The sequence below is a fragment of the Theobroma umbraticum genome, unplaced genomic scaffold (genome assembly GCF_002168275.2).
Source record: "Theobroma umbraticum cultivar Fairchild unplaced genomic scaffold, ASM216827v3 scaffold_12.1, whole genome shotgun sequence".
Lineage (NCBI taxonomy): Eukaryota > Viridiplantae > Streptophyta > Magnoliopsida > Malvales > Malvaceae > Theobroma > Theobroma umbraticum.
Window position 1 is genome coordinate 723,481 of NW_018397269.1, and position 14,294 is coordinate 737,774.

At 35.5% G+C, this 14,294-nt stretch overlaps 2 protein-coding genes across 3 annotated transcripts; one reads left to right on the plus strand and one right to left on the minus strand.

Moving 5' to 3' along the window:
* The first annotated feature begins 51 nt into the window (after nucleotides 1-51).
* Nucleotides 52-8,901, plus strand: RAD4 (DNA repair protein Rad4 family). 2 transcript variants are annotated; one of them, XM_021440586.1, is made up of 13 exons: nucleotides 52-229; nucleotides 773-844; nucleotides 943-1,355; nucleotides 1,461-1,553; nucleotides 1,644-1,736; nucleotides 1,820-1,921; nucleotides 2,535-2,584; nucleotides 4,204-4,989; nucleotides 5,456-5,831; nucleotides 5,917-6,111; nucleotides 6,223-6,375; nucleotides 7,237-7,446; nucleotides 8,146-8,901. In XM_021440586.1, the coding sequence occupies exons 1-13, from the start codon at nucleotides 187-189 to the stop codon at nucleotides 8,539-8,541; spliced, it is 2,982 nt and encodes a 993-aa protein (XP_021296261.1). In that variant the 5' UTR covers nucleotides 52-186; the 3' UTR covers nucleotides 8,542-8,901. The 2 variants fall into 2 exon arrangements, with proteins under 2 accessions (XP_021296261.1, XP_021296263.1); XM_021440588.2 differs by having other exon boundaries at nucleotides 203-229; nucleotides 773-863.
* Nucleotides 8,902-9,257: 356 nt separating this feature from the next.
* Nucleotides 9,258-13,461, minus strand: LOC110425768 (transcription regulator). The gene is made up of 11 exons (XM_021440762.1): nucleotides 13,205-13,461; nucleotides 12,320-12,396; nucleotides 12,114-12,184; nucleotides 11,988-12,037; nucleotides 11,122-11,195; nucleotides 10,978-11,040; nucleotides 10,528-10,615; nucleotides 10,050-10,112; nucleotides 9,902-9,981; nucleotides 9,746-9,817; nucleotides 9,258-9,659 (listed from the first exon to the last, which is right to left on the minus strand). The coding sequence occupies exons 2-11, from the start codon at nucleotides 12,349-12,351 to the stop codon at nucleotides 9,578-9,580; spliced, it is 675 nt and encodes a 224-aa protein (XP_021296437.1). The 5' UTR covers nucleotides 12,352-12,396; nucleotides 13,205-13,461; the 3' UTR covers nucleotides 9,258-9,577.
* Between the last annotated feature and the right edge of the window lie 833 nt (nucleotides 13,462-14,294).

Genomic DNA, 14,294 nt, shown 5'->3' on the forward strand with positions numbered 1-14,294 from the left:
GAAGAGAAAAGAGAAAGTGAAAAAACCCCTTCTTGCATCCGTAGTATTTAGTTAATACAGCTGCACGTAGTTGATCACCCAACCCCCTAAACAAAACCCTTTCAACAGTTTTACGCGGGACTCTTCTCTTTCTCTTTATATTTTCTTCCCTTGGTTGTTCTCAACAATTAAGAAAAAAAAAAAAAGATGAGTTGCAGAGATAAGTCTAAAAGACAGAACCAATCTTCAGGTAAACATTCCATTTTCACTCTTATTTTATATCAAAGTTTTAAACTTTCTTATGTTCTTGTATCTGGGTATTTGTTAGTTTTTCCCCCAATTTAACCCATCTTTCTTCATTTTTGAGGAAAAAGAATCCATCTTCAGTTGTTATAAAATATGTTATGGTATTATACAAAGTAAGAAGGAAATGGGTATTCTTTTTTAAGGGGACAACTGGGTGTCAGGTGTTTTTTTATTTAAAAAAAAAACATTAAAATGTAATTTTTATTGGAATTGTACTATGATGTAGGAAAGGTAGAGAATGTAGAAGTTTTGAAATGCTTATGGTAATTTTCATTGGCTTTTAATTGGAAGAGTAAGATTGGAACTTTGTAACTGGAAAATATTGGCTTATTTTTTTAATTTATTTTTGCTTTTTTTTTTCTGATGCCAGAATGGTTAATTTGTCAGTAAGTAAGATGGAAAATTAAAAATTTTTGCGCTTAATGAGTTTTATCATTTTATGCTAAATTTATGCTTTTATAGTGAGTTTTATTCTCCTTTTGAGCAGGGAAGCATACTTGTTTGAAAGTTACATGTGAATCAGATAATGGAAGTCCTTTGGGGTCAATTCATGATGCTGGTTTGTTCAATTTTATAAGGTTTTTTTGATTGTTTGTTTAACTTATATTTTTTGTCATAGAGGGTTTATGAAACTAAAATGAGAGTATTTGAAATTAGGAACACTTGCTGGGATATCACAGGAGGGAGTGAACAAACTTCTAAGACGTGCCAATAGACGTGGCTCTTCAGGGAAGGAGGAAAAGGATGAATATCTTCAGAAGAATGACCTAAAAACAAATGAACAAGTTGTACATACAATGATTGCGCAGAATGCTTCAATGGCTGAAGATTGTAGTAGAGATGCGGTAGGAAGTTCTCAATTAGTAGTTGATGTGGGAAGTTATGAAGATAATCTTTTCGATGATTCAGAAGACATGAACGACTCAGATTGGGAAGATGGTTCCATTCCCAAACTGGATCCTGTAGACAATTCTCCAAAGGAGCGCATGAAGGGTTTAACTATTGAATTTGATGAACCATCAGGTTCCGCTGGAAGGAAGCCTGTTCGTCGAGCTTCTGCTGAAGATAAGGTGAATTGAATTTCTTGTAATGATACTGACATAGCATTTATTTGATGTTAAATCTTTGCAGCTTCATCTTATGAACTCCAAAATGTTTATGCTTTTTACAAACAGGAAATGGCTGAGCTCGTGCACAAAGTTCATTTGCTTTGTTTACTAGCCAGGGGCAGATTAATCGACAATGCTTGTGATGATCCCCTTATTCAGGTTTATTTTTCTCTATCTTCTATTTATGCCCCAGGACGATTGCTGAATACAGATATTTCCTGTTCTAACGAAATTTGATTGGCTTGGCAGGCATCTTTACTTTCTCTTGTCCCAATTCATTTATCAAAGATATCAGGGGTCTCAAATATCACTTCAAATGCTTTGTCTCCTCTCGTCACTTGGGTACATATATTTTGCGCTGTCTACAGATTACTTACAATGTAAATTAGCTATTTATCCTTTTGAGCCTGGCGTAAAACTTGCAGTTCCATAATAATTTTCATGTACGAAGCTTGGTTCGTGCAGAAAGATCATTTCATACTGGTTTGGCCTTTGCTCTTGAAACTCGTGAAGGGACTCCAGAAGAGGTAGTTTCATGATCTCTTATATTATAATCTGAGAGATGACCATCGGTGGAATTTCTCTTATATTATTCTTCTTCATTGTAGGTAATGTTGTCTAGGATAAAAAAGTTACTCTCTTTGTCACACTTAATTTGTCACAGTTGACTTTTTTTGGTCAAAAAATTTTCTGCTTTGACCTCTATCATTTTAAACCTTTGAATGCATTAGATTTTATAACATATATAAAAATTACGTCATTCAAAGTTTTCAATTTTTTTTTTGTATTTTTATTAATGATAAATATAAAATAATAGGAGTTCAAAGTTGAAAATTTTTACTAACAAAAATCAAAATGTGATAAGTTTATTGGAATGGATTTGAGATCTTATATGTTCTGTTGAATGTTATAGTGAATCTTTTTTGCCCTTTTCTGCTAGAAAGTATTAAGTGTTGGATACTTGCATGTAACTAAACTTGGTATGAATTCAGCATGCATAGTACACTCACGAATAATGGAACAAAATTGGCTGGTGTGATTAACTCTGTTTCTGGAAAAGCTACAATCCAGTTAATGTATGACAAAAATTTCTCTGCTAGCTTAACATATGAAGAGTACTCACAGGTCGTTTTCTTGCAGATTGCGGCATTGTCTGTGGCATTATTTAGAGCTTTGAAGTTTACTGCACGGTATGATGTCACTATGAGGGTATCTGGTTGCTGAAATTGTACCTCTGCAATTTATTTAGTTTTTTGTTATCTCTTTAAAATTTGTAGACCTTCAACTTGGCTTCTTGATGATGCTCTACCTTAAGTAAAATGTTATCCTTTGTTTGTAGTATTATCAAGGCATGCATAACCATTTTGTGTGGATGCGCAAGTTGTTTAATATGTTGGCAATTTATAGAATTTTATCCACTAATAGGCGTATAACCTTCGCTAGATAGTGATCAGCCTTAAGTAAAATGATCTTCTGTCACTATCTAATATTCTAAATTTATTGTTGGATGTGAAATTTAATTATTGTTTCTATGTACTGAATATCAGAAGTTTTATTGTTTATGGATTTGTTTTCAGTTTAGCTCATAAAGGGAAGCTTGTCTGGATGTATCCTGTGCTTCAAATTCTTTACGTGAATAATAGCATCATGACCATTTAAGAAACCTCTTATCTTTGAAAGTGTTTTACGTAATGAACATTGAGATTCAAGGAATATGTATTGAGTTCAAGAGGAGAGGAGTGAACAATGGATGGCTTGAACAAGATAATTCTGGCTCCTTTTGACCATATCAAATGATTATGCAATTAATTGATCTAGGGCTTGGGTAATCAGAATGGTTTATGGTTAGGTGTTTTTTATTTCTCCTCTGACTGTTTCTTAAAGGATTTAGCTTCCTTCATCAGTGCTCTCTTGTTGTGCCATCAGTGCTCTTTTCTATCAATTTCTTACTTTTGAGAAGATAAAGGAAAGAGAAGCCCCAGGCATTAGCCAAAAGAGTAGAACTTGACAGAGAAGTTACAGAGCGATTGGCCCACTCTTTTCATTTGTTTTGGGTATTACCAAAAACTAGCCTTTTGACAACCCCAAGCCTGTGCTTAACCTGTCAAGCATCATGGACATTTTTACTTGTAATCTTAGAGAGTGTGAGATACAACCACCTACGCATATTCTCCATATTTCAAAAAAGGGCCTGTTAGCAACAGGGATGATGTTGGAATTTAAGCTTCGGGAAGAATATTCTTTTGGATGGCATTTTGAGTAAAGATGTATATGCTATGAGTACAAAGAACCTTAAACCACAATATGGTTCCCATACTTTATTTTTGGTGCTCCTTGTTTTGTTTCATCTGCACCTTTTTTTCCTTTTTTTTGGGGGTGGGTGGGGGGGGAGTGGTGGGGGTGGGGGGGTTTGTGTGAAGAGTTTCTGGTTTACTCAATTTAGTTCTAAATTCATTCTTTTTGATCTGTGTTGAACTTACTTTTCTTCCTTTGAAGTTTATAAATATGCCAGGTGCTGCTGTAATAATATTCTTTTGTGAGCCATAGACCCTTTTTCGTGGCATGACTTTCTGGAAGCCATTAGGGCTTTAGTTAGTTTTGCCCCTGCCCCCTCCCTATATTTTTTGTCATTTTATTAAGCTCAAATGCTTTCTCTTTGTTCTTGAATGGTGTTGATTATTTCTTTATTTTTGTGCATACTTCGTAAAATTGTTTAATCTGACAAACTTTTCCCTCCAAAGTCCAGATTGTAAGGTTGGTTGAGGCAAAACAACACTCATCCTCACATTAGTCATATACCCATTTTCAGGTTTGTGTCCATCTTGGATGTTGCCTCCTTAAAACCTGAGGCTGATAAATGTGAAAATTCGAGTCGAGAGGCAAACAGAGTGGGTGGAGGGATATTTCGTACTTCAACACTGATGGTGGCTAATCCGAAAGAAGTTTCTAGCTCTTCATCTCCAGTTAAATCATTCTCATGCAGTGAGAAAGATGGTCACTGTGAAAATTCTTTGAGGAGTTCACACAATGGTAAGGGTGGCTGCCCAACAAGCAATGACACTCAATCCAGAAATTCTACTGCTGTAGATGAACTGACTGATAGAACATCAAACTCATTTGCCTGTCAGGCGCAGTTGGATACATATGGACAATGTGCTCCTACAAAATCTCAGGGGTTGAAGAGGAAAAGGGATCTTGAGTTTGAGATGCAGCTGGCAATGGCTATCTCTGCTACTGCTGTTGGGACTCATGAAAACAGTGCTGGGTCATTGGATGTTAGTAATTTTAATGGTAATGATTCATTAGATGCATCTACTCCTTCAAAAAGATGGAAAAAGATCCATAGAGTAGAATCTGCTACTAGCTCCCAAGGACTTTCTACTGCACTTGGATCAAGAAAAGTAGGATCTCCATTGTTTTGGGCAGAAGTGTACTGTGGTGGAGAGAACTTGACTGGGAAGTGGGTGCATGTCGATGCTTTGAATGCAATTATAGATGGAGAGCAGAAAGTAGAAGATGCAGCTGCGGCATGTAAAACAGCATTGAGATATGTAGTTGCTTTTGCAGGTCGTGGGGCTAAAGATGTGACCCGCAGGTTTTAACTCCTACCTGATTACACCTGTTTTTTAACATCTGGATTCACGGTCACATTTTAAGATATCCATAATTTTGGTCATTATTTAAAGTATTATATACGTACATAGATACATCTATTTTTATGCCCATTTTTGAGGTATTCATCTATTTTAGTTCTTGTATTATTTTTGTTATGATTTTAACACACACCCCCTTTGCTACTTGCTTTTGATGTGTTCATATATTATCTTTCTTGTAATTTTTTTCGGTATGATTTTCTCATCAAATTGACCTTCTGACTACTTTGCCCTTAATGGTTTTAAGTTGGGTACCGATAAACCTTTCTATTTTTGAAGTACATGTATTTATTTGGAGAGTTATACTTATATACAAACCTTTGTGTCAGAATAAGATTGGGAATTAATAGCAAGGTTATCAGATGCTTTGGCTTACCAATTCCATTTGCTGATACATTTATAGTACAGGTATTGCATGAAGTGGTACAAAATAGCACCAAAACGAGTTAATTCAATTTGGTGGGATGCAGTGTTGGCACCTTTGAGGGAGTTAGAGTCAGGAGCAACTGGGGGTACGATTAATATGGAAAAGCTCCACAATAATGCTTCAAATGAGCAGGAGAAAATTAAAGCATCTGGAATGTCTGAATATCCAGGTGCAGATAGTCCTTCAAACCATGTTATCTTACCTGAGAAGTCAGGCCAAGACGCTTTCAATGAGTATGGGACTAAGAGCGAAGTTGAATCTTCTGCAAAGCATTCCTTTGTTGCTACCAGGAACTCTCTTGAAGATATGGAATTGGAGACTAGGGCACTAACTGAGCCTCTTCCCACTAATCAGCAGGTATAGTGATTCACTGGTACAATCAACACAAATCTGAGAAGTTGCTAACTTAGAAGTTCTTTTTAAATTTGTCTGTATTTCATAGGCCTATAAAAATCATGCATTGTATGCACTGGAAAGATGGCTTACAAAGTGTCAGATTCTACGTCCAAGAGGTCCTATTCTTGGTTACTGCTCTGGTCATCCAGTATATCCTCGCACTTGTGTGCAAACTCTCAAGCCAAGAGAAAGATGGCTGCGTGAAGGGCTGCAGGTTAAAGGCAATGAGATTCCTTCGAAGGTCTGCCTTCTCTAATAGCAACTGATGGTTGTGATAGCTTCTGCATTAATTTGTGATAGTTTAGTATGTCATTTCAGTTAATCTGAAGAAATCACAACCAATTTTCCTCAGGTGTTGAAACGTTCTGGAAAACTAAAAAAAGTACAAGCTTCTGAAGAAGATGACTATGAGGAGATTGATTCTAAAGGAACTATTGAACTTTTTGGGAAGTGGCAGCTGGAGCCACTGTGTCTGCCTCATGCTGTTGATGGAATTGTGCCAAAGGTGATTGTTGTTACTTTCTTGTGAATGCCATATTGGGTTCTGATTTTAAATAACTAACAACCTAATCATATGAAGTGGTTTGATGTGCTTGCTTGGTTGACTTGTTTGGCTAGGGACCTAGGTTTGTAAATTTAGTGGGTTACATGTTGTAAGTATTCTGAACAGGCAAGGGGAATCCTGGAAATGTATAGCAGACTAGTGCTCTGCGTTTTTGTGTAACAGAGCTGGTCACCATTGTATTTTTGTGGGAAAGATTTTATGCAAAGGAGCTTCACATTGAAACTCTTAGGCCTAAAATCGTCCCAGGCCTAGTGGGTTGATGTCCACAGGCATATTAATGAAATTATCAAATTTCAAAAAAAAAAAAGATATAACCTAATCATATGTTTTTCCTCTAAGCAATCAAAAATTGGTTGCTCTCCTTAATGCTTACCCTGCAATTGTTGTTTTGCTATCGTAATTGGATACTTGGATACTTTTAATGTGGAGATTCGTTTCAATGGCAGATGAACAAAATGTTAGTGCAAGAAAATAGTGCTGTGATTTTCTTCTTTTCCGCCCTTTTTCTTATGCCTATCCTGATTTATTTTGTTATTTATGTAAGCCTCCTTTTCTTTTTCTTTCAAGTGGAAATTGAGGATATGGTTTTCATAACAGTTGAGCAATGTAGCTGCAAACTAGTTGTTTTCCATTGTCGCCATGCCATTGTTTGAATATGCAAGTTCTGTTTGGAAGTACTTTTGAAAATGAACAGTGCACTTGAGACATTCACCTAAATATTAGTCTTAGAAATTCATTTTGGTGTAGTTGCCTGTTAGTTTATTGAAGCTTTGCTTTCCCTGACAATCTGTTTGATTATAGAATGAGCGTGGTCAAGTTGATGTGTGGTCTGAGAAGTGCCTTCCACCGGGGACTGTTCACTTAAGGTTGCCAAGGGTATTTTCTGTTGCCAAGAGGCTGGAAATTGATTATGCACCTGCCATGGTTGGTTTTGAGTTTAGAAATGGTCGTGCAGCTCCCATCTTTGATGGCATTGTGGTGTGCAGTGAGTTCAAGGATGCAATATTAGAGGTAACTACATCCAGCTCACTTAATAATTGAGATAAATGCTCACATATATTGGATAAAATAGTGAATTTCCATTTCAATTTGCCCATTGTTTCACCCAAAAAGATAAAAGATTTATAATTAATGGATTAATGGCAGAAGGAAAACCAGAGACAGTGAAGAATGCAGTTTTAGTCTTTCCCCACATATCAATCTAGTTATCTCTTGAACTTCCTATATGGTGCCAGTATATTTGTCCTTAAAACAAGTAACTCTAGACTACAATGAAGACCATTTGCGTCTATTTTTGAATATCCTAAGATGTATTTGTTCACCTGCCAGTCCACACGTGTGGGTGCTCCTTACAATTTTATATTTTATATCTCCTTATGAATAAATCATATGAGAAAAACCGGACAAAGTGAAGAGCGTGGACATGGTTTGCCATGTATCTTGAGTTAGCCTTCTTTTTCAATACTTTTGGCCAGACACAAAAAGACATGGACAACCTGATAATGGGAAATGCAGTACTAGGTTCCACATATTTCAAACTCTCTACACATCAAGTTTTAAGTGGTTTCTATCAAGGTTTCTTAACTGATGCTCTAAATATACCTGTAGTGTTTACAGTAACCTCATTTTATTTTATATGGTAACTGAGTCTATAATCTGGAATCTGGCTTGTGTTCCCAAATTAAAAGTTGTGGCTCCCTTTTTTTCTAGGCTTATGCAGAGGAACAAGAGAGAAGAGTGGCTGAAGAAAAGAAACGGAATGAAGCACAAGCTATCTCAAGATGGTATCAACTTCTCTCGTCCATTATAACCAGACAAAAGTTGAACAGCTATTATGGAGATGGTTCATCATCACAAGCATCCCAAAATACACAAGATAAGAATAATGAGATAAATGCTCTGGATGAAAGCAGTAAGGATGACAGGCAATCTACTGGCCTTTGGAAAGGAGATGGAGAGGATACTTTGTCTAATGTTCCATCAGGAACACTAGTGGAAGACCATGAACATGTATTTTTAAGGGAGAATGAGAGTTTTGATGCTGAGAACTCAGTCCGAACGAAGAGATGTCACTGTGGATTTTCAATCCAAGTGGAAGAATTATAGCAAGGTGGATATTCGAATCCAGAAGTGGGAAGAATTTTCATACCTGTTTTTCATATAAGTTGACAAGATGTTACTGGGAAGTAGCTTACGATTATCAGATACCTTAAATCTGATCTTGCTGTCCAGGTCGGAGAGATAAGTGCCTTCAATGTAATACCGGATCAAAAACTTTGAAATTATCCTGGAATTTTGGTTGAGGTAGATGCCGTAAATATATCAGGCACTGGTAATAGCTGCACAATGCAGAGGAATCTTATTTATTTATTTTTTTCTGGGTTATGGTGAAAATTTCTTTTACCTTGTAATGTTAAAATTGAGCTCAATGATTTGGTAGATAAATGGGATCAAATTTTACTGAAACTGAAACCGTTGCCGCCATTACAGCGGCAGCAAAGCTCTAACCTCTCTTTGCTCCAATGACTGGTGTTCCAGTACCATGGACAAGGAACTGCTATTCTTCAAATTCTGAATGCCTGCCTGCATTCTCAAGGCCTTGGCCACCAACTGTATCTTTTCTATTCGTTTGTAGAGATGTGTGAATGGGTGAGGATTGGGTAAGAGTTCCAACCTAATTTCAGACTTGGTTCCAGTTGCGCAACAATGCCCGACTAGTTAAAAGTTAAAAACAAACAAAAAACATAAACAAAGAATAAAAACAGAAGTTTGCTTAAGCAACTACTTTTAACCATTATCCATACTTAAGCACATGCTACACATATCCAACAATACACGTAAATCAGCAGTTGTTCAAACATATACAAGTACAAATGACTATAGCCTCAAACATAGGAGCCACAGATAGGTAGGGAATGTCTGAAACAAACTTAATGAACCTAAACTCAAATTTGACACATTTTTATAGACATCATTATTCTATCCTCCAATTACATGGGGAGCGTCTACCAACTACATGTACACAGCAAATTAGAAAAGCTAATCTACTCAGCTCATGTAAGCAATACATTACATTAACATAAATACACACCAATGTCAAGGGTTTTGACTCATTGTACAAGCAGTATGTACATGTTTGTGGTCATATGTCCATGTTATCAAATATTTCACCATCTTCCTCATAACATAAGTTATCCGCATGAAATCCATCAGCCACCAAATTACTGCCAGAAACAATATAAATTAGGACCAAATATAATCCGGGAAGCTCCTAAAGAACCACAATATAACAGAACACAGTTAGACCCACCTTAAGCAGCAAAAGCTGAAACTCACTACACGCTTTTGTTTTCTATTGTAGAAGAAGAAACTGAATGACCATCTGAAAACATAAGTCCCCAACTGTTAATTATGGCATACGAAAAACCACTTTTACATTAGTAATAATGGAAAAAAAAAATCTCACATTGCTCCTTTCTCCAGAAAGGGATCTGCATCAGAGTCTGCGTTATAACTGTAAATTTCGCACTCCGAGAGTTTCACAACCTGCATAACCAGGTATTTTAGAATTGGCACTTGCTGAGACTTGCATTCAATCTTTGAACTAAGCTCACCTCATCAAGAGCCTTATACACAGTCTCCAGTAATGTACTGCCCCCATATGTCTCAATCCATTCCTGTCAATGATGTAAAGCAGGAAACTTAAATGCAAGGCAAAGAGACTTATTTACAGAAATCAGATATTGCAATCTAATGAATATTAGCAATCACTTGTCTCCCATAATACCAAATGACCTCCCAAACCCCAAATAACACACACAACACCCCACATGCCCAAAGTGTTGTATGATGCTTGCCAACTTAGGAAACAACCAATGAATACAACCTATTCTAGACAAAACCATTAAGCTATATCTTTTACCAACATAAATACCCACAAGGTTATTGGGTGATGACTGAGGAGTGCAAGAGTAGTAAATGCGAGGTAAATTATTCAAGGAAATGCAAATTATTTCTCTCTCAAGTGTGTGCCTTGTAATCCTTCAAGATCCAATGTCAAAAGCGAAGAAATGAAGATAATTATGCCAATACCTTTGAGGCTTCAAGCATGTAGGTATCAAAAATCTGCTTAAAAGTATCCCAACTTTCCTCTGTGAAGAACTGGTGTGCTTTAACTGCACTGGAAACCACAAAGGCACATGCAATACCATAATATAAGGAAGCCATATCATAACACACATGAGTGTCAGCATAAAGCACTCAATGGCACGATAACGACTTGAACCCGACACAAACAAACCACGAAACCAGTAGGATTAGTTTTGGGAAATGGAGAGAATTGAACTCTCAGCTCCTCCAAGAGCGACAGTAGGTTGAACTGTCTGTCAAAACCTTTTGACAACACTCCCAATGCAGTAAAAGAGGATTATATAGTGGGTTGTCAAGTCGCCCAATAAGCTGACAGTGGCATTACCCATAATCCTCCTTTTAAGCTCTCTTTGGAATGAAAATGTGCTCATGCAACATAAGATACAGAGATACCTGAAGTCATAATCTGGATACATGTGACAGAGGGTAAGCACCAAGTAGATCAATGTCTTTCGGCTGAAATGCACACAATAGAAAGCTGGTCAAAAAATATGAAAGACAAACAAAACTACCTAAAACTAATGTAATATTTACAACCTTGATCTGCTCAAAAGGAATTCAACTGGTGAGGAGGAGTCAGTATCAGAAGATTTCCCAAGATAGTCAAGGATCTGATATGAAACAAGTATCAGAAAACCCTCAATCCCACCAAAAATAAATAAAATTTTATGGCTAGAAATAAAAAATTCTGCAAGGCAAACCAGATTCCCATGAACACTGGGAGATATTTGTTATATTAACTAATGATAGTAACTGATATGTCGCAAGAAAGAGGATTTTTATCCAAAAAAAAACCATTCTACAATCCATTTTCTCCAAAAAACATTATAGATATTTCCCTCCCTCTTAAAATTCCCTGTATCACAAGTACAACTCAAACGCTTTCTAAACTTCAAACCCATTTTCGCTTTCTCTATCAATGCCTTAGATATAAACTGACTCCAATTTTCTTACAGATTTTTCAAGTCCTTTCCAACACAGTCTGACTGGTCAACACCCAAAATCATGTTGTTTAGCTCGGTTCTCCTGCTTTTCTTCCTCAAGTAAGATTTACCAAATGGGGAACCAAAAGAACTTAAATGCTTCTGGCCATTTAATGAGACTATAGATTACTAATCTGATTATAAAAACTTGAATGGAGTTTCAGATAGAAACATGCAAAAGAAAATAAAGAAACATTTTTCAATGATGCACGTCAAAATAATTCGATAAACAAATCGTAAATACTAATTGAAACAATTTTTGTACTGTCATAAACAATACATAGAGACTTGAAGGCAGAAAGTTTATGATAAAATAATATGATTATAGAAGACTATAGACTTAACAGCTAAAAGTATATGATAAAACAAATTAATTAAAAGGAACCAAACATATGATATGTTGAAATGTCCTCAATTTACCTCATTCTCCAAACTGAGAGATAGTCTTTTATCTGTTCCTGTGTGTTTGCCTATAAGCAAGAAAGAAACTGAGTTTGAATCAAATATCTCCAAAATTTTCAGGATAACTTATGTCGTTAAACTTACAGGAGTAGGCTTCAAGGCTTCCTTTGATGGTGCGTTCACCAAGGTTTAATTCACTCAAGAAATCATTTAGTCTAGAAAAGTAAAATACAACTTAAGTGAGAATTCAAATCAAAAAGCAGAAAGTTACAATGATCATGAATCTAAGAAGAGTGAGGAAAAATAGCAAGTCTGTCACAATTTCATTCTTTTCAATGATTAAAGATTACCGGTCAAGTGGAGTGTATTCTAAGAACTTCATAGTGAGTACCGGATCTTAGTGTCAGGGATGCCAAAATGGAAGGTCCTGCACAATGAAGAAAAGCAGGAGTTATATATTGAAACTAGAATGTACAAATTCTTGCACTAACAACAAGGCAAACCATCACCCGAGGGATACAATCAGATTGAAACAACTTATGAGCATCATACATGTGACGATTATAAAGTATTGCATAAAGAGTAAATGACACAGAATTCCTTGAGATTTGGCCATAATCCAGAATCAGAACACTAGTTTCTGAAACATACATCCCGCCCCATTGAAGCAAACGCTGTTAACGGAAATGACAAAATCTCTGAAGCACCATTGCAAAACCATATTTTAAATGGGAAGAAGGGAAAGGAATAAACAAAAAAATTTCATAATTTAACGCAAGTCAAACTCAATTGGTCAAACAAAATCATAAACCAACAATAACTAGTAAAAACAGATTTTCAAGAAATCATTCTTAATTTCTGAAAAACAAATTCCATTATTGAAGATTTAAAGTTTGAAAAATTAAAAATCTCATTATTCCATTTTCCAACCTATACATCAAGTAGAAAATTCTAATAAAAAATTGCTTTGAAAGCTTATTAATTTGGGGGTTTTTTTCCCCCTTTTTAACCACTGTGGAATTGAGCCTTTTTTTTTTTTTCATTTTTCTTTGAAAAAGCATACTCAAATCTACAACAGTCTGGAAAGTGGAAGCTCAATCAAACAAGATCCCAAATTTAACATGAACCGAACCAAAACAAATTACTAATGGAAAATAAAAAATTACAAAAAAAAAACAAAAGAAATTTCTAATTACATGATAAAATCAAATCACAAATGAAAAAGAGGATCTTACCCTTAATTTAATTCACTTAAAAGTCGGAGAAGAAGGGGAAAGTTTGAACTGTGGAGCCTTCGTTAATGGCCACTGGCTTTGAACGATGGGATCAGAAAAATGGGAAGGAAAGTTTGAAAGGGGGAAATCGGGGACGTAGTTGGAAAAAGAGATAAATGAAATAAAATATATATATATTTGCTGTTCCTTTTTTACCCTAATAGTTGAGCATATAAGCATGAGATATTATTGGCATCAGAATCTTAATCGGCAGCCGGATTTGTTTGTCCTTTGTCGGCATCTATATTTCTCCATGAAAAATTAGATTATGCATTATTGGTGGATTTTTAGACTCCACAAATAAAAATTAAAAAATTCAGTGAAACATATGTATAATAAATTAATAAAATAATCTCATTATTAAATAATAAAAAAATTTTACTAAAATTTAAAAATTCTATCACTAATATATAAAATAATAATTTATTTTTAGATCGATCGTAAATTATACTCTTATTTAAACAACTCTCATGTAATTTAATTAATTATAATATCAATATCAATATAGGTATGAAAAAATAAATATTTATTATAATAAAAAAATATGAAATGTACAATTCAAATTTCAAGGATCAAAAATGTTATAACACGACTCATGTTTAAGCTTACGTGTGGCGTCAAGCTAGTCAATGTGCCACGTGTGGACATTGACCGCTAGTGTTTCGTGCCATTTCGGTCTGAATGGAATCACCAGCCCAGCCCAGCAGGACATAGACTTGTCTTGAGTGGGGACGGACGACTCAACCCATTTTACACTTTTATGACAGTGCCATGCTCAAGGAATTGGATTTTATGAGAAAATTTTAAATAATTTGAATAAAACAGTATTTATTTATTTTTTAAATATTTCGGACCATTTAACATAACTTACCTATCCTATTTTCAAATAATAAAGACTCAAACATGCTGATTGGATCTTGCTGTCATGCAACTCCAAATGTATTGGGCCAAGTTTTTATGTCCAAGCTTGAAGTTGGGCTATTCAGTTGGGAAAAGTGCCCAAATCTATTCTAATATTTGACAGGTTTCCAAGCAAGTACTTTTTTCTTTT